At 56.8% G+C, this 20188-nt stretch overlaps 1 protein-coding gene across 1 annotated transcript in view; it reads right to left on the bottom strand.

Moving 5' to 3' along the window:
- ESPNL (espin like) overlaps positions 1-20188 on the bottom strand; it is a 29782-nt gene that overhangs the window by 3707 nt on the left and 5887 nt on the right. The window contains exons 4-8 of the mRNA XM_070618709.1: positions 18958-19140; positions 11087-11218; positions 3121-3235; positions 1926-2035; positions 774-971 (exon numbers count right to left, since the gene is read on the bottom strand). Coding sequence (XP_070474810.1) covers positions 774-971; positions 1926-2035; positions 3121-3235; positions 11087-11218; positions 18958-19140 — 738 coding nt within the window. The remainder of the gene's footprint in view (positions 1-773; positions 972-1925; positions 2036-3120; positions 3236-11086; positions 11219-18957; positions 19141-20188) is intronic.

The raw sequence follows: 20188 nt of genomic DNA, 5'->3' as shown, positions 1-20188 counted from the left end.
CCACTCCAGTGGTCCTGCCTCCTCCTGGTCCTCCTTTGGGCCAGCCCATTCATGCCGCAGGGTGTTTGAACTCGCTGTTCTCTCTGCTTGGAATACTTGTCCCAAATTCCCACAAAGCTCCTCTCTCACTTCCCTCTGGCCCTTGCTCAAGGTCACCTCCCCAGAGAGGCCGCCCGGAGCACCATACAGAACAGCCCCCTCCCTTTTCACTGCTTTGCCTCTCTCCATAGCACCTGAGATCACCCTCCCCGCCCCACACACCCAGTGCAGTTGCCCTTGCCCGGTCACCCCGTCGTCCCCGCTGGAATAGAGGCTCCAGGGAGTCAGGGCTGGTCCCCTTCACCGCCGAGAACAGGGCTTGGCACAAGGTAGGTGAGGACATAAGTCGTTAGATAAAAGAGACTGTGGGCGTCATGCCTGTAACGCAGTAACCGGGCACTGCTCACACCCTCCAATCGGGTTCAACCTCATCGTCTGGCAGAGGAGGAAGCTGAGGGGCACGCAGTGGGGTCTCAGGACTCAAGGCATGGGCAGGGACCCCACCTTCCACGTCCACCTGCCAGAACGAAGCCTGCGGTCCCGCTCCTGTCCCGTCCGGACCCCGCCCTGGCCCTCTCCCGCAGGGCCCCGCCCATTCATGCCTGGCCGCTCCTGGCCCCGCCCCTCTGCAGCCCTGTCCCGCCCACCCTCGCCCCGCCCCTGGCCCCGCCCTCTACGCCCCGCCCACCCCGGCTGGGCCCCGCCCCTCCTGGCCCCGCCTCGCCGGGCCCCACCTGGGCCTCCGGCTCCTTCGGATCCGCGCCCAAGCGTGCCTGCAGCTTGCGCACCATCACCTGCCGCTTCCACTCGGGGATGGGCTGGCCGCGCTCGTCCCGCGTGGGCACCAGGCCGTCGAGGTCGCCCGAGGGCAGCCCGTCCAGCTGCAGCGCAGCCAGGCCGTCTGGGACATCCCCCGCCGGCGTTTCCGCACCCTGTGGGGACACGGGCTGATCAGTCCGGGCCCAGAGGGGACCCCGGTCCCGGAGCAGACGGAGGGGCTGCGCGGCGCGAGCATGGCCCAAGGAGGAGGGCGGTGGGGGCCGGCCAGGGAGGGCGGGTAGACCACGACAGCACCCTGCAGTCTGGTAGGTGTGAGCCTCTGAGGGCAGGGACCCGAGGTGTCCCCTGTGGGTATCCCCAGGTGTGTGTGGTGGGGGATCGCTGGTGAGAGGCAACCAGATTCCTCCCCTCTCCTGTATATGGCCGAGAGGACACTGCCTAGAGTACACCAAATGGATGAATTTGGAGAATAGTTGCAAAGTCAAAGTCTGGTGGCCAATTCTGGACTGCAGGACTTGTCAGAGCCTTTAGTGTGCTGTGTGCACTGTAACTCTCCAAGAGGGGGGGCATTGAGCTGCATTTTCCAGATGGCACAGAACATCTCAGGGGCGGAGAGTTCCCAGGACCCATTCGAGGAAAGGGTGGGTTGGATTTATAAGGGCCTGGTGCCCAGAAAGAGGAGGAGAAAGAGGAGCAGGCCTCCTGCAGTGGGTCCTGGGCTGACTGGGAACCCCCAAGGAGGAGGGCAGCAGGTTCCAGGCCCACCCTCCCCATGGACGACTGCTGCTCTGTACCGGGACAGCAGCGTCTGAAGGGGGCACGAAGCACCCCTGGGTTCAGAGGTCAGGGTGAGGAGCTGAGACTCTTGGGATCAGAGAGGGGTCCCAGGTCTTCTATGATGGAGTGGCAAGCTGCTTGTGGCCCTGAAATTCCCACCTCCTTAGAACCCGGGGTGCCCTCCAGAGCCAGCCAGTCACCCCGGGTGCCGGCCTGACGTCCAGAAGTGACCTGCCTGGGCTCACATGGGAGAACACGGCGAGAGGCCAGCTGGGCTTTGAGGGCTGGCTGGGGGCCTCGGGAGACAGAGATGTGAGGTGGGGGCTCACCATGAGGACAGCCGTGGTGCTGGTGGTGACCCTCGGGGGGGCTGTGCAGGTCGTCCGCTCCCTCGGAAGAGGCTGGTCAGGCTGGCTGGGCCAGGCCGGGCTGAGAGCTGCTGCAGGAGGAGGGGGAGCTGGAGTCAGAGGGGCTTCCAGAGAGGGCAAGGCATGGGGAGTGGAAGACCCCAGATCTGGGGCAGAACCGGCCCCTGAAGGACACTGGACGTGGAGCCCAAGACCCAACCAGCCCCCCACAAAGTGCCCTGGGGCTGGGCAAACTCATTCATGGCTGGGGCATCCATGGGCATCCAGGGAGCTACCCCAACCTGGCCACTTGGACAGTCTGCATTTTAGCCCCCTCATGCCATCCCAGGGGTCCTCCCCTGCCCCTCCCCACCCCCTCCTACGGCCTAGAGGGAGCCAGGAAGGGCATGGGGTGGTCTGGGGACCTAATGCAGCCTAGGCAGACCGCAAAGCCTGTCCTCGTACTGCCTCTCCCCCACCCCTACAAACACCCTCCCTAGTAAGAAACACATTCTGCATCTCACACACACACACACACACACACACCCCTACGTGTGACTAGATCACTACAACCCATTCCATTCTCACTACCTATGGGACTAGCTGATGATTTTCATGCTGTCTCATTTCATTTTGATAAATGCTGGCCACAAGCCCTTAACGGGTGGTGACCTGCAGTTTGAGGACCATTCACCTGCCTTCTGCGAGCCCCTGGACACTCGGCCTGCTGGAGATGGACAATGGCAGCAGATCCCGAAGGGGCCTAGGTCCCAGTGACCTGACATTGGATTTACTTCTGCACAAGCAGAGACCCAGAGAGGGCTTGAGGCTGCCCAAGATCACAGGCAGGAGATCCTGGCCCTGAGGGGCTCAGAGCTCACAGAGGGACTCCCGCAGGGTGGGCAGGAGGCCATAGAATTGTGATTATAATAAGGGCCCATTATGGAAAATGGTGATTCTCCCTTTAAAGAAGCAACGAAGACAACAGAGGAGACCTGGAAGAAGTCGGGTGTTGGGCGATGGGAGGGGTGACCCCAACCCCGTCCTGAGTGTGCCCAGTTGCCTGGAGTCAGCTACTCCCCCACCAACCCCCTCGAAGGATCTCAGAGGGGAGGCCAGAGGCATCCACTCCCGGCACCCATGGCCCCTGCCAGCCCTCCCGGAGACGCGTACTCACAGGTGGGGCTCCCAAGACCTGAGCCCCCTCTTCTTCCATCCTCTGGGGAGAGCCTCGCCGCCGACAGCGGAGGAGGGGGGAAGGGTGGGGGCGGGGGCGTCATCAGGAGTGGCACCTGCGGGTGGACAGGTCTGGTCAGCAGGAGGCCCAGGTGGGCCTCGACCTGGGCTGCCAGTGCTACCAGGTGGGGCTGGGGGCTTCCAGTGGGCTAGCCCTGGCCCCGGCCCGGGGGCGCTGCACAGCTTGTGGCAGGGCTAGAGAGCAGGAGGGAGGGGCAGTGCCCCTTGAGCTTCTGTCCCCCACCCTGTGTCTCTCCACCCCCTCCACACTGGGTGACAGGGTTCCCCAAACGCCCCATGCACTCGTCTGAGTGTCATCTCCCACTGTGCGCCCCCATGCCATTCCCACGGGTGAACCCCCATCTTAAGGCCCCTCAAGGCTCAGGGGCTCCCTCTGGAGGCAGCTTAACTGGGCAGCTGCGGGCACTGGGTTAGGGCCTGGTGACCAGCTTTTTCTCACCAAATGGCCTTACGAGGGATGCGTGCACACGCACACATGCACACATATGCATGTGCACACACAGACTCCCTGACTGTCCCTGACTTCTGTGCTGAGACGAACCGCCTGGAACCACCACACTCTCTGAGGGGAGAGCAGGTGGCCGGCCCCTGGGCACAGGGGAAAACCACAACGAACTTGGAACTTCTCAGCCCCATAAGCGGGGACCATGGCCACACATCAGAGCAGTGGCGCTGTGCCCACCGTGGACCCATCATGCAGTGTCCAGGCCGCCTGGAAACAGACCACCAAGATCAACCCCGGGAACCTGGTGTCGGGGAAATCATGCCCGGGGCTGCAGGGGCACCCACGCCTCACCTCTACCCCCTGCCACACGTCTGGGGCAAGGCACAGACCTGGCCGTGGCCACGTTCCCTGCCTCCAAGCACTGACCAGTGGATGGCCAGAAAGAGCCGTTGACCTGGAAGTCTCCCCGATCTCAGCCCCACGAGGCCTCAGCCTTTGCATCGGACCACAGGACCAAGAGTCCCAGGGCTGCGGAGCAGGAGGAGCAAGGCCCATGGGCTGCCCTAACACCGCAGGTGCCATCAGCAGTGGGACTGTGCTTGCCTCCCCGCCCCGGCGTGTCCCTCTTTAGGCAGCAGGGAAATTCCCCAGGAGGACACCTGAGCTGCCCTCCCAGCCAGGCTTGCCACCTTCTGGTTTAGAGCTGAAAGTTGAAGGCTGGCTGACCCTGTCTCTTGGAGAGCAGGTGCCTGGGCTCCCGGCTGCACCCATGTCGCCTTCATGCCCGACTACCACACAGCTGCCCCCACTTGCCTCTCCAGCTAGTAGGGCCACAAGCTGCGTTCCCTCTGAGAAGCCCACCCTGGCTGTCAGACTCAAGCTCCTCGCTTCCCCCCAGCAGTGGGCAGTGGAGACGGGACACAGCCTCAGGGCCCCCAGGTTGGCACTGGAGAGAGCCCTGAGTGGGACAGAGGACTTGGTTCAAACCAGCCGCATGCAGGACGTGTGGCCTGGGGCTGGAGCCGTGCGTGGCCTGTGCTGCAGCTCGGTTTAACGCTCTGCTGTCTCTTGAAATTCTCAGGCATTTGTGAACAAGAGGCCAGCATTGTCATTTTGCACAGGGCCCTGCACGTGAAGAAGCTGGTCCTGCTGCTGCAGACCCCTTGGCCGCTCTCAGCATCCCTGTGCTCATCCGTAGGGGGGGCCCAGTCCCACCTCCCAGCAAGGAGATGCAAGCCTTAGGTGCCACCCCAGCCTGGGGGTGCCCTCAGGAGAACCCTGGCTCTGCACCCACTGCTCCAGTCCCTCAGTCGCTCTCCTGTCCAGGACCCTCAGTCCACTGTGGCCGCTGGGAAGGAACAGGCTGAAACCCCATCTGCCCAGCCATCACGCACCTCACGCCTCACTCCTTCCAGGAATCCGTGCGGAGAGCCCAGGATCCCAGGCGCAGGGTGGGGAGCGTCTGCCGGCCCGCCTGCCTGGGAGGACCCTCGGGAGCAGGGTCTGGGCTGTGAGCACCAGGAGCTGCGGCCGTCCTGGGCTGTCGGGGGCTGTCGCAGCTGCCGCCCATGGGAGCGGGAGGCATCGCATTAATATTTGAAGGCCAAGGTGTCAGGTGGCCAGGCGGGCTTGGGCTGGGTGTGGGATCCCTTACCTTGGCACCTTAACCATCCACAGTGCGGGGGCCCGGGGAGCAGACCCTCAGGGAAGGTTGGGGAGATCTGAGGTCCCTGGGTCATATGAGAGGAAGAGACCACCCAGAGGAATCCCCCAGTATAGTACCTCCACCCCCAGTACAGCCCCCAGGGTACAGATGGGGAAACTGAGGCTCAGAGAGGGCAAGGGGCTTTCTTAAGTCCCCACAGCTGGGACGTGGCAGAGCTGGGTTCAGAATCTTACTTGAGATCCCAGTCCCTGCTCCTGCCAGGACTGGGAGCCCTCAAATCGCTGCTCCTTTGGTCCAGGGGCACTGGCAGTGGAGGAAGAAGCAGGTGGGTGGGGCTCGGGGGCAGAGGAGGCCTTGGCGCTGGTTGAGTCTCTCACATTCCTACCAAGGATGCGAAGCCCTGGCTGCTCTTTACCCAGCCGTTTCTCAGGGCTGCGTCTACAGAGAGGGACCCAGAGGGCCAAGCAGGCTGCTTTCTACCCGCTATAAAACAGGGGTTCCCCAGGCTCAGTGGTCCTCGGCTGTGACACAACCCCACTGTGTGCACAGCAGCTGTCTGGGCCCATATCACGTCACCCTGAGACTTGGCGGGTAAGGGAACCCAACAAAACATGAGGCTTGCTTCCTGCTGTGTGTCTCGGACCCGAGAGTCTCGTGTCTTCTCCCAGCGTCCACAATGCAGGCACAGGGTGGCTTAAGAGCTTTAAGTAGGGTCAAGTCAGTCCCTAGACCCTGCGGCACAGAGAGAAGCTGGCTCTGACAGTCTGATGGACACAGGAGGGCTGAACCCCAGGTGGGCCCTCGCCACAGGGCCACCACAATGCCCTGGTCCCTGCCCAGCCAGGACAGAGCTGTGAACCTGACAGTGCTTCCCCCTGCTCTCTTCCCCAACCTGGAGCCCTCAGCCCCTCCCCCCATTGAATCTGCTCCCAGGGGTGAGGGCAAGGACCTCCCCTCCCCGGGCAGAGTGCAGGGCTTGGCTGGGGTGGCAGCAGCCCCCTCATGCGGGAGAAGACAGATGGAAGAGGTGGGAAGCTGGTCTGAGGCTCAGGGGAATGGACTTTTGGCCCAGAGCAGCACCTGTAGCCTGGGGGACCTCATGCCACCCTCCCGGTCCCTGGGGCCAAATCCTGCTCCACCTGTGGCCCGGGAGAAGCCCTGGGGAGTCACTCCCTGAGCCTCAGTTTCCTCGCTGGGAAGTCAGGAAGAACTCTGTAGTTGTCGGGAAGATGGGAATTATGGAGAGCGCCTGGCACATGGTGGGACCCAGACCTCATGGCTGTTGTTACCACGGTGTCACCATGATCTCTGAATTTTAACTGGGACAGAGTTCTGCTGTGGTGTTTCCCAGGTGACGGGAGTGTCTACGTCCCTGTGTCCCACATACGGTGCCGGACGCTAAGTGAATCTACAAGCACCTGAAGGAGTGGTGGATGTTGGGGCCCGACCTTTGTGGTCCTGACAGTTGGGCATACGCTGCAGTGGCCCGAGGTTGGCGCCCTTCCTGCGGCCTGCTGTCTCTTCTGCGTTTTTGGTGAGATTTGAGCAGCGCTGTGCCTGCCATGCATTATACATCGAGGACAGCTGTGCGAGCCGGGTTACAGGCCTGTAATGCCACCCAGGCCGAGAAAATCATGACCCGCAGATGGGCGCAGGACACCGGTCACCACAGCTGAGATTCGGTTTCTGGCCGCATGGTCAAGGCCCCTTCCCTCCCCGGGGGAAGAGGGTGCCCAGGGGTGTCTCCCTTGCCCTCTCTGGGCCTCAGTTTCCCCCTCTGTAAAATGAAGGGGTCCTGGAGCCCTTCTGGACCTGGGGGTGGGGAGTTAGCACCTGCTGGGTGCTCCATGTGCGTTTCTACCCTCCGAGAAGGCTCCTCAGTCCCATTTCACAGATTCGAGAAAATGGAGGCTCGGAGACGCTCAGAAGTTGCCCAGCCAGGAAGGCCTGCTCCAACCGTGGTGGGAGTGAGCACAAGGGTAGGGGCAAGCAGGACAGCCCCAGATGCCATGGGAGACACTGAGGGGCTTGGGTCCCCGAGCACAGAGGCCACCCTTGCCATCCTGGGCTGCTGTTCCTAACTGCTGCCGCCCGGCCAGGATCTCACTCAAACCTGGCCCTACAGCCAGGAGCCCAGCTGTCCAGCCCACTGCCTGGGGGTTGGGGTACAGGTGGCCCCTCTGGCCACTGCCCCACCCGAGTCAGAGAGGCCCAGCCCCTCACTGGGCAGGGGGTGAACCCAGGCCCTGCAGACCCGCCTATGCAGTGGATACCTCCCACAGGGCAGGTCTCACCACTCCCCGTCCAGCGTCGTGGTGCCCCAGGCTGCCTCTCTCGGGACCTATGACTCCTGGGAGCAGACACAGGCTGCCCTGTCACGGGGAAAATGATGGCTTTCACCACCTCCTTGGAGCCCGACATGGGAAGAGGCCAGCCCCGGCGACCTCCAAGGATCGCGTTGCCATCAATATTTCATCAGGCACACAGCCCTCCCTGGCCCCGCAGCCCAGCTGACAGCCTGCCCTCCCACGGAGCCGAGACTGAGGTGAGGTGGGGACCTGGGGGATGACTCCAGCCAGGGCTGAGAGACTGGCACCCCGCTGCCCCGGGCGCTCACTGAGGGAGGACAGAGACCGAGGCTCCAGTCGGAACCCTCAGTCCTGAAGCTCGCTGTGGACCCAGCAACGAGCCGCGAGGGCCAGGGGTTTGGATCCGCGTGTGCTGGCCGGAAGCAGGCTGGTGGGCACTGTGGGTCCGAAGGAGCTGGATGGGCCCACCTACCCGCCACCACCTCAGGCCGGGGCAAGAGGACAGGCGGGGCGCCGCTGGCCTGCAGGTTGGGGTGGGGAGGATACACAAGCAGCTCAGACCGGCTTGGGGAATCCTGAATGAAGGGGACCCTGTCTTGAGTTTGTGATGACACCAGGGGACATCCAAGACCACAAGAAGCCCCAGGAGGCCTGAGATGGGCTGTCCCCCACAGCTCTGGGGAGAGCACGCAGAGCCACCATCCCCTTAAGAGAGCTGGGGAGAGTGGCCAGGAGGGGCTGGCAGATGTGCCAGGGTCTGGGGATGGAGGCCCAGGGCCAGAGACCCTGCTTGGACAGAAGACCAGGCCAAGGGCAGCACAGCATGGCTGGGCCGGGGACGGGTCAGCGACCCCAGCCAGAGGCCCTGGCAGCAGAGCAGCTGCCGGCCCCACCTCCTAATCTCAGTGGCCAGGCCGACCCCAGTGACCACACAGGGGCCTGGAGGGACCCAGGTGGCCGGGGCGTTCCTAGCCTCTGGACTCCGAAGCCGGTCCACTACACCAGGAATCCGCTGAGCTCCACCAGCTTCTCAAACCCACGCCAGAAAGACAACCTCTGATCGCACAACACCCAGTCGAACATTTGGTAAATGGATGATGAGTAAATAAGCTACTTTGAGCAGCAGCTGTAGTTCCCGCTTCTCAAACTATGACACCAGGATGAACGAGGGCACCGACATGTGCCCTGGAGCACCCACGCTGTCCTGGGGGTGGGTTTCAGGCTATGGGGACAAGAGGCTCTTGGCGGTGGCCGGGTGAGGACCGTCCTGTAGGCCCCAGTGACAAGGAGGACTGCGGCTCTGCCTCAGTTGGTCCTGGATCCTCTCAGGATGCCCCCAAGGGAAAAGGAGGTGACAACTGGTGTGGGGGGCATGTCACCTCTCTGGGTCTCACTGCTCGCACCTGAAATGGGCATGTGATCCCAGGGAACCTTCTGAAGGGGTGGCCACCAGAGAAAATTGTGGCAAGAGCTGTGGCAGGTGGGGACTAATTTGTCACAGTAACCGCCGTGGGCCTGGAATGAGGGAGCCTGGCTCCACGCGGACCAACTGCTGACTTCACCCACCTGCCCGGCTGTCTATCCACCCACTCGTCTGTCTGTCTGTCCACCCTCATCCATCCATTTGCTCTCCTGTTCATTCACTTGTTGCAGTCTGTCACATGCTGGGAGCTGGGGCCAGCAGGACAGATGAGGTCCCTGTCCTTATGGCTGGGGACATAGCTCAGAGAGATGTGAGGTCATGAAAGGTCACTCGCCAAGATGGGAGAGCAGGACTGGAACCTGCACAGGGCTGGCCTGGCCTCATCAGGGTCACCTCACCGAGGGCCCAGGGCCCTGATCCCACCCCCAGGTCATCCTCAGACTGACATAAAGTCACCCAACAGGAGCCTTGGCCAAGGTCCAGCCACAAGCCCAGGCCTGGTCCCAGCTATAGCCCCAGCGCTGTCATGGCCCCTGTCACGGCCCCACTCACAGCCCCAGTCACGGCCCCTGTCATGGCCCCTGTCACGGCCCCTGTCACAGCCCTGTCACAGCCTCTGTCATGGCCCCTGTCACAGCCCCAGTCACGGCCCCTGTCATGGCCCCTGTCATGGCCTCACTCACAGCCCCAGTCACGGCCCCTGTCATGGCCCCTGTCACAGCCCCTGTCACAGCCTCTGTCATGGCCCCTGTCATGGCCCCTGTCACATCCCTTGTCATGACCCCATCAGATCCCCAGTCACACCCCATCACGTCCGATGTCACATCCCCTATTACAGCCTCTGTCACATCCCTAGTCACACCCCATCATATCCCCTGTCACATCTGCTGTCACAGCCCCTGTCACAGCCTCTGTCATGGCCCCTGTCATGGCCTCACTCACAGCCCCAGTCACGGCCCCTGTCATGGCCCCTGTCACAGCCCCTGTGACAGCCTCTGTCACAGCCCCGTCACAGCCTCTGTCACGGCCCCTGTCATGGCCCCTGTCACATCCCTTGTCATGACCCCATCAGATCCCCAGTCACACCCCATCACGTCCGATGTCACATCCCCTATTACAGCCTCTGTCACATCCCTAGTCACACCCCATCATATCCCCTGTCACATCTGCTGTCACAGCCCCGTCACAGCCTCTGTCATGACCCCTGTCACAGCCTCTGTCATGGCCCCTGTCACGGCCCCTGTCACAGCCCTGTCACAGCCTCTGTCATGGCCCCTGTCACAGCCCCTGTCACAGCCTCTGTCATGGCCCCTGTCATGGCCCCTGTCACATCCCTTGTCATGACCCCATCAGATCCCCAGTCACACCCCATCACGTCCGATGTCACATCCCCTATTACAGCCTCTGTCACATCCCTAGTCACACCCCATCATATCCCCTGTCACATCTGCTGTCACAGCCCCTGTCACAGCCTCTGTCATGGCCCCTGTCATGGCCTCACTCACAGCCCCAGTCACGGCCCCTGTCATGGCCCCTGTCATGGCCCCTCTCACAGCCCCTGTGACAGCCTCTGTCACAGCCCCTGTCACAGCCTCTGTCACGGCCCCTGTCATGGCCCCTGTCACATCCCTTGTCATGACCCCATCAGATCCCCAGTCACACCCCATCACGTCCGATGTCACATCCCCTATTACAGCCTCTGTCACATCCCTAGTCACACCCCATCATATCCCCTGTCACATCTGCTGTCACAGCCCCGTCACAGCCTCTGTCATGACCCCTGTCACAGCCTCTGTCATGGCCCCTGTCACGGCCCCTGTCACAGCCCTGTCACAGCCTCTGTCATGGCCCCTGTCATGGCCCCTGTCAGAGCCTGGCCTCAGTGCCTGGCCAGCTGGCTTGTGGCACTGCCCCAGTCCTGGCCCCTTTTCCTGCAAACGACAGGGTGTGTGCAGTGAGCTTTCTAGCTAATTGGGCTGTCAGGGCAGTGGGGGGGCCCTGTCACCCCAGCCCCCCAGGATGGACACGGACCTCAAGGCTTACCGGCCGGGCTGTCTCCCGCAGGTACTGGGCGCAGTCCTGGTGTCCGTGGTATTCTGCCAGGTCTGCAGCCGTGTAACCATCTTCATCCCGCAGGGAGGGGTCCACGTGGTGAGAGACCAGGGTCTGGCAGCACTGCAGGGAGGGGGCGCCCGTGTGACCCACTGCGGCACATGCCCGAGCCTGTGGCATTCACCCGGTGCTGACGGAGGGTGGGCGTGGTGCAAGCAGCTCACCAGCCCCATCTCCCGGGTGGGAAACTGAGGCTGCCAACAGCTGAGGAACCTGCCCAAGGCCCCGCTGGCATTCGCTGCAGGGGAGGACTTGAATCCCTGAGCCTCTCCCACAGCCGCCCAGTCCTGGCCGCAGTGGCGCTATGCCCTGCAGGCAACAGCAGCCCCTCATCCTGGCTGGGAGCTAAGGCGCCTGCGTCCAGGAAACGCCAAGGGCCCAGCTGGCAAATAGGTGGCACAGCCATGATCCTGGCCAGGCAGCCTGACCCTGACCTTGTCCTTGTAGCCCATGCCCCCAGCTTTAAATATGGAACCGGTTTTTACAGCAACCCTCGGAGGTGCGTGTCATTTTCATATGAAGAAACGGGCGCAGAACGATGGCCAATTACCGATGGGATTTGTGAGCAGTGGGTGGGTGGTCACAGATGATCAAGATGTAAGTCTGGAAATCTGTGAGGTGGCCATGCCGCCAGCAAAAACAGGTGGGCAGGGATCCACGTCAGGAAGTAGAGACCCAGGTGGGTCAGACCAATCCACTCCCAAAGGACAAGGTAAAAAATAGACCAAATGTAAAAGTCACCTTCCTAGAGCATCAGAGAGGCAACAGGAAGTGAGGAATCTCCCAGCCAAGCTCAGGAGACAAGGAAAATCCAGGGGGATAAGCCCATCACCCAGAACGGCTTTTGCCCTAAGAACACGCTTATGCAAGAGACAGTGTTCTAACCTGAGTGGTTCTTCTGTAGCCTCACAGGACGAAGGAGACCAGGAAAAGCTCAGGGTCCTCAGAGGTGGGAGCTCTGATTCACCACCTCCCACTATGGGCTGAGGGCTCCACCCTCAGAGAAAAGGCAAGCCAGAAGCCAGCCAGCTCTCTGCTTCCTGCCAGGCAGGTGGTCCAGGGAACCTCGAGCCTGGAACGTGGACTAAGACACTCCTGGACTGGCAGTTCCCACGTGTGCCTGCCAGGCAGAGGGAATCTGACGTCATCCCAGACCTCAAGTGAGGCCTACGAGTCATTCTTCAAATGTAACGTCCAGCATACAGTCAACAAAACCAGGAGCACAAGCCAATAAGAGACCAGAAGTGAGAATTGGAGGACCCAACACACAAGGAAATAGACCCGCAAAGACCTGAGAACTCATAGACCAACACAACTGTGCTTCCTACTTTCAAAGAAACAAAAACCAAGCTTGAAAACTTAGGATGGAATTATGAACCATAAAAAGCAACACAGTAGCCTTGAAAAATGACTAATTAGAAGGTCAAGAACATAAAAATAATAACCAAGTTAGAAATGGAAGCTGAAGGATTAGTAAACAAAATTGGTCAGAAGAAGCAACACAGAATATAGCACAGACAGACACAAGGATGAAAACAGAAGAAGCAGTGGATACAGTACGGTCTAAAACACATGTAATATTATTCCCAGGAAGAGGGTAGAATAGAATGGACACAGAGGTCACATCTGAAGGCATAATGGCGGAGAATTTTATAGAATTGATGGAAACACCAAAGCACAAATTCGAGACACCCAGCCAATCTGAGGTAAGATAAGTAAAAAGCAAGCCACCTCTACTCCTATTGTAGTGGAATTGCGGAAGACCAAAGACAAAGTGAAAATCTTAAAAGCAACAAGAGAAAAAAAAGATTATCTTGAAAAGAATCACCCTGGACAGCTGACTTCTTGATAGAAGCCAGAAGGCAATGGTATTTTAAGAGCATGAAAAGGAAATAAGTGGAAATTGCCAAACTACAATTCTATACCCAGCAAAAATATTCTTCAATGTTGATAATAAAACAATGATGTTTCTAGGCAAACACAATGAAATTAAGAATTTGCCAGCAGCAAACCCACACTGAGGGAACATTTAGGCATTTACTTCAGCCTGAGGGAAGTGATTCCATATGGAAGGGCTGAGATGCCAGAAGGAACGAAGACAAAAAAAGTGATAAATGTGTGGATAAGTTTAAATAAGTCCATATTCAACGACTGAATAAAAAATAATAATATCATGTATGTTTTTAATTGCCATCAGTGATGTCATTTTCCCAAAGAGTGAGCAATTCTGGGTAGAGTACTGACTAAAACAAAATGCTATCTTCCCTCCATGTATACAGTAGGACCAGCCTTGGAAAAGGCTTATGTATATTAAAACTATGAAGAAATATTGGTGTGCGGGTATACATATATTTGAGTTTCGGTTCTAAGCTTAGATAATTATATACACTTGAGCTGGATTCAGAGCTTAGATCATTATAAGCAGGTTTTCTACCTACATGCATGTCGGATCCATTGGGAAGCTGTGTGGGGCATGAGACCTTCTGTCACGGTGCAGGACTGTTCAGGAATAGCAGGTCACCTAATGTCCCCATATTGTAACACAAGTGCACCCCAATCATTGTAACAACCAGAAACAGCCCTGGAACACCCAAAAGCCAGCACAGAGGGTACTGCCCTGTTGAGAACCACTCATCTCATCTAAATAGTCTTCTGGTTCTCGAATCCTTGGGCACGAACTAAGCTAGTGCCCAATAACTACTTGTCGGAAGAGTGAGCATCTGAATGCAGGAGAGTGTGGACATGAATGGTTGGAGATTAAAGCCTCTGATGGATTAACTGGCAGTACACCGCTACCTTTTACAGGCACGGGAGGTGGACTGAGGCCATCATGTGCTCAGAATGCCTTTTTAGAGACTCTTACAATATGGTACTCGGTGAACATCCTTTCTTGAATTAGCAGCAACTTCAAGTTAGGCAGAACTTCCACCGAGTTATAACCACGTGTCTAAACCTTGAGGGAACCTCGTGTGCCCCTGTCTTCTGCTGTTCCCTTTTAAGTCTCATTTGCGAAGCCCCAGACCACGTCTCATCTTACAGCAACTCCCTGCAGCGTTGCCCTCCTCCAAACAACAATGACATCATATGCCCTCTTCTCGGGATCCCACAGCAGCTCCCAAATGCCTCTTTACACCATAGTGAAACTAGTCACGGGCTCCAAGTCTCCCCACCGGTGACTTCTTCCTGTCAGCCCCAGCTTCCGCTCTGCTCTGTTCCAGCAATCTGACCACTTCTAACCCTCTCTCGCTCGCTGGAAATCCTGCTCCTTCCCATGTTCAAGTCACTGGTTTAAGAATCACCACCTCAACAACAACAAAAAATAACAACCTCATCAAAGACTGGGCAGAGGGTATGAACAGACATAATTCCAAAGAAGATACACAGACAGTGAACAGGCACACGAAAAGGTGCTCAACATCACTAATTACTAGAGAAATGCAAATCAAAACTACAGTGAGATATTACCTCACACCCATCAGAATGGCTATTATAAAAAAGATGAGGGCCGGCCCCGTGGCCGAGTGATTCAGTTTGCATGCTCCGCTTCGGCAGCCCAGGGTTTCGGTGGTTCGGATCCTGGGCACAGACATGGCACCGCTCATCAGGCCATGCTGAGGTGGCGTCCCACATGCCACAACTAGAAGGACCCACAACTGAAAATACACAACTAGGTACTGAGGGGCTTTGGGGAGAAAAAGCAGAAAAAAAAAAGAAGATTGGCAACAGTTGTTAGCTCAGGTGCCAATCTTTAAAAAAAAATAAAAATAAAAAAGATGAGAAATAACAAGTGTTGGAGAGGATGTGGAAAAAAGGAACCCTTATACACTGGCAGAGGGAATGTAAATTGGTGCAGCCACTATGGAAAACAGTATGGAGATTTCTCAAAAAAGTAAAAATAGAACTATCATATGATCCAGCTATTCCACTGCTGGGTATTTATCCAAAGAAGAGAAAAAACTAATTTGAAAAAAATACATGCACCCCTATGTTCATTACAGCATTAGTCACAATAGCCAAGACTTGGAAACAAGCTAAGTGCCCACCAATGGATGAATGAATAAAGAAGATGTGGTACATATTTACAATGGAATACTACTTTGCCATAAAAAAGATGAAATTGTGCCATTCGGGATAACTTGGATGGACCTTGAGGGTATTCTGCTAAGTGAAACGAGTCAGACAGAGAAAGACAATTACAGTATGACTTCACTCATATGTTGGAGATAAACAAACATACAGATATGGAGAACAGATTGGTGGCTACCAAGGGGAAGGGGGTGGGGGGAGGGTGAAAGGGGTAAAGGGGCACAAATGTTTGGTGATGGATGGAAACTAGACTTTTGATGTTGAACACAATGCAGTCTGTCAAAATATAATGATGTACACCTGAAATTTATATAATGCTATAAAGCAATGTGACCTCAATAAAATTGAAAAAAAAGAATCACCCATCTCTATGAATTATTTCTAGATTAGCTCAGTTAATGCAATTCACACAGACAGTTCTCAAGATTGACTGTACATCAGAATCACCTAGGTTTTAAAAAGTCCTGGTACTCGGGCTCCACCCAGGACCGATTAAATCGGAATCTCTGGGGAGGGAGGAAGGGAGAGAGGGGTGGAGCCCGGGCATTAGAACATTGTAAACCCGTCCTGGAGAGTCCCAGAGTGTGTCCCAATTTGAGAACCACCGCACTAGCCCTATACACGGCACCTAAAATCCTAAACAAAATGCTAGCAAATTAAATTCGGCTATATACAGACGAGATAATATATTGTGACCAAGTTGAGTTACTCCAGGAATGCAAGGTTGGCTTAACATCTTAGCAAGTAATCAGAGACGAAAGCAAGGTCTAGAAGAGATATGTGCACACCCACGTTCACTGCAGCGCTATTCACAACAGCCCAGACGTGGAAGCCACTCAAATGCCCATCAACGAATGAATGGATAAAGACGATGTGGTAGAATATTAATAACAGAATATTATTCGGCCTTAAAAAGGAAGGAAATCCTGTCACATGCTACAACGTGAGTGAACCTTGAGGACATTCTGCTAAATGAAATGAGCCAGTCACACAAAGACAAACACTGTATGATTGCACTTACAGGAGGTCCCTAGAGTGTCAAACTCATAGAGACAGAAAGCAGAGAGGTGGTTGCCAGGGGCTGGGGCGGGAGTGGGGAGTTCTTGTTTAAGGGGTACAGAGTTTCAGATTTACAAGATGAGAAACTTCTGTAGATCTGTTGCACAACAACGTGCAGACAGCTAACACGACTACACTGCACACTCAGAAATGGTTAGGAGGGTAAATTGCATGTTATATGTTTTTTTACCTCAACTGAAAAATCAAGTAATCAGTGTAATTTGTGCCATTCAAAGAAAAAGACTATGATCTAGTGAGACAAAAAACTTACTAAACTACCGTCACTCCCTCTGGAGGTTGCTGAGGTCCAGCTCATTATTCGGAAGTTTTGTTTTCAAAAACGGGGAACTACCGCCGTCACAGCCAAGAGGAGCCTTAAGGAGACGCAAGGAGTAAATGTCATGTGGGACCCTGGAGGGGATGCTGGAATGGGAGCAGGACATTAGGTGAAGACCAAGGAAATCTGAATGAAATGTGGGCTTTGGTTAACAAGGTCGTACCGATTTGGGTTCATTAATTGTGACAAATGTACCATACTAACGTAAATTGCTGATAACAGGGGGAAATGGATGTTAGTCTATGGGAACTCTCTTGACTAGTGTCTCAACTTTTCTACAAATCTAAAATGATTCTAAACTATTCTAAAATAAGAATTTATTTTAAAATGCGGGAGGATCAAGCATTAGCCTATATTCCCTGGATGAAGTATAATTCTGGAACTGTTAAAGGATTAAGAGACTCAACAGACAAATCAGTACCATGTGGACCTTGTCTGGGTCAAGCAGACAAGCAGAGTCAGGGAAATGGATGTGAGATGGGAATTAGCCAGACTGGATAGATATTAAGAAATTATTGCGAATTATTTTTAGGTGTGATAATTTGAGGTTGTGATAAAAAACAACGGGAGTCCTCATCTCTTGGAGATGTCCGCTAAAGTGTTTATGGATAAACTAATGTGCCATCCCTGATGCGTTCCTGAGTAACACAGTGGGACGGGCGGGAGGGAGTGGCCGAGGAGCGAGGAAGCCAGCTGAGCCAGGAGCTGAGGACCACACACACTTTTCTGAGTTGAGAATTTCTGTAATAAAAAGATTGGAAAGGAGAGCAGTTCTCAGCTCTGAGGCCTGAGTTATTTTGTTTTCATGTTAAGGGTAGGCGAGGAGCTGGTGGATTCTTGGCTTAGCTGTTCCACTTCTCAGGCTCCTGGAGAGTATTTCAGGAAAAAAGATAATGCTCCTTAAAGAAAAGTTTGTAAACCCCCGCTCCAGGCCCCCTTCCCGACTTTGGAAAAGCCACAGGCACTGGCTTGGCTCCGGGCCACCACCTGCCTGTCGGGGACACGCTCTCCCTCACCCCCCGCCCACAGGCACCTCTGAACTCCTGATCCTGGCACCTCCTCCCCGGGCTCTCCTTCTTCAATGGAGCAGAACAGAAAGGAGGACTGCGGGGTATCTGCAGGCCTTCCCTCCCCTCTCAGGTCTGCTGAGGTCTGTCGCTGCCGGCCAGCCCGAGGTGTGCCCCACCCCCACCCTGTGTCCCCTCCCGTCTACGTAGGGGATGGGAACTGGGGAAACGTGCTGGGGGAGTGAGTCCTATAGGGCTGAGAGGCAGGGGAAGCCAGGGTAGGGAGGAGAGGGGGCGCTCGGAACTCCAGAGGGCAGAGAGCCAGAGAAAGACCAAGCTGTGAGCTGGGACTGGTCTCCTCCGCGTTGTCCAGCGGGACCGAGGGCCTTCTGGGGACTCTTGTTGCTGCCCTGGGCTTCTTTCACTCGACACTGCTGAGACCGGGCCCCCTGGGCCCCAGGGGACACTTTGAGCTCCAGCTGGGAACAGGCTCCACAATTGTAGACCCAAAATAGGGGACTCAGTTGCACCTCCTTAAAATCGTCCTCCTTGCCCAGCCTCGCCTGGGTCCCCAGCGCGGTTCTCACGGCTCCAGACGGCAGCAGGCTGAGCCCTGGGCTGCGAGCGTGACATAAGAAGGCCAGGAGGCAGCATGGGGATGAGCGGGCCCCTCTGGAGATGTGCTGTGGAGGACCGCGTGGGGCAGGTAGGGGAGGAAACCAAGCATCACCCTCAGGTGTGGCCTGTCTTTATGTGAGGTCCACGTGCAGGGTGCCAGTGCAGGTGCTGCCGCTGCGGGCTGGGCCCATTCTCAATGTCGGGCCTTAAGTAGTTGAACACCAGCCTGGGCTTCTCTGGGTTCCTGGCCGTTGTTTCCTTGGGACTAGGCCACGTGAGCCCCCAAGTTTTATTTGGATAATAGCAAAGGGGCCAACTTCAAGCCCCTGGCTGCGGTGGGGCTCACAGCAGGGGCCAGCAGATATCCCGGGGGATTGTCAGGAAGGCCAAGCCCTGAGAAGGCACACGGGGAGTCTCTGTGCAAAGGGAGGGGGCACATATGGAGGGGAGAGCATGGATTTTGTTCCAAGATAGATCAGAGTCTGGATTCTGGGCAAGTGACTGACCCTCTGAGCCTCAGTTTACCCATCTGTAAAAGAGGAATAATAACATCTACCCTACAGGGTTGTTATGAGGGTTGAGTTACATAGGAAGTGCCTGGGCATAGTAAGAATTCCAGGACTGCTGGTTCTCGCCCCACCCCGACCCCCGCGCAGGCCCCCCCACACCAGAGCTTCCTGCCACACCTGCCTCACCTCCATCTGCCCATTCTCTGCTGCGTCATGCAGTGGGGTGCCCCCCCAGGAGTCTCTCATGATGGGTGCACCCATCAGCAGGAGCCGGTCCAGAATGGGCGTGTGGCCGCCACGAGCAGCAAAGTGGAGGGCTGTGGCCCCCTCGTTATCCCGCGCTGTCAGACCAATGTCTGTGAAGCTGACCTGTAAAGGAGGTGGGGGAGAAGCAGCTGAAGCTGGACAGAGGTGACCACTCCCAGGGAGAAGGATGGCTGCCATGATGAGGACATGGGGAGAGGGAGCCCGGCGCAGAACTGGGGGGTGACCTTCGGGGGCAGGAGCACCCCTCTCCAGGAAGCCCTGGAGACAGAGCTGGCTCCTCACACGCACCGGGTCACCCTGGGCATCGCAGGGGAAGTGAGCTCAGTGGTTTTATTGGGAGGTTCCACAGTCCCCAAATCGGCCCCAGCCCCAAATCTTAACCCGAACATCCCCAGGGACGTGGCTTCACACCTCAAATGAACAAATGCTTCGGCTGGCACCAGGGGACAGTAAGGGATGTTTGCTGATGGAGGAAGGGAGGGAGTGGGGAGGGCAAGGGCATCCTCTGGTACCAGGTCCATGTGTGCCCTGAACACGGCTGCAGGGCAAGGACACAGGGATGCTGGGCAGCAGGTCCTGCACGGCCTCTCCTCAGAGCGCCGGACCCTGAGCCTGGTCATCCTCTGGTTTGGCCTTGTCCTACTGGCAGCCACATGAGTGACTTCTGGCTGGCCCCTCCTCTCGGGCCCTCAGCTGTGCCTCCGGGAGGGCACCAGTGGGCTGCAGTCCACAGCATCCAGCCAGGCCTTGGGGGGATGTTGGGTCCAATGCTGTGGTTGCCCACCCACTTCTCCTACGGGCACACAGTGGACTCTGTGCACCTGGGACAGCCATGAGGCCCAGGCTGCCAATGAGACATCAGGGACTCTTGTAGGAAAATTCTGCTTTCCTGATAGGAGCAGCTGGTGGATGTCTGTCACCCCCTTTCCCCCTCTTCCTGCCTTGAATAGGCCAACGTCCACCATGAGGGAAAGGCCAGGAGAACAGCAGAGATGTGGCCCCATGGGAATGGGGTTGGGCGGCTGACCCAAGGTCAACGGCCCCCTGCTGCTTTCTATGTGGAAGGGACAACCTTCAGGCTCTTCAGTCCTCTGGTCACCTGCAGCCAAAAGCATTGCTGGCTGATCCAATGTTCAAACGTGTTTGTTAG

This window comes from Equus przewalskii, chromosome 5, assembly GCF_037783145.1.
Source record: "Equus przewalskii isolate Varuska chromosome 5, EquPr2, whole genome shotgun sequence".
Lineage (NCBI taxonomy): Eukaryota > Metazoa > Chordata > Mammalia > Perissodactyla > Equidae > Equus > Equus przewalskii.
Note: the sequence above shows the minus strand (reverse complement) of the source record. Positions and strands in the feature narration are given on the sequence as shown.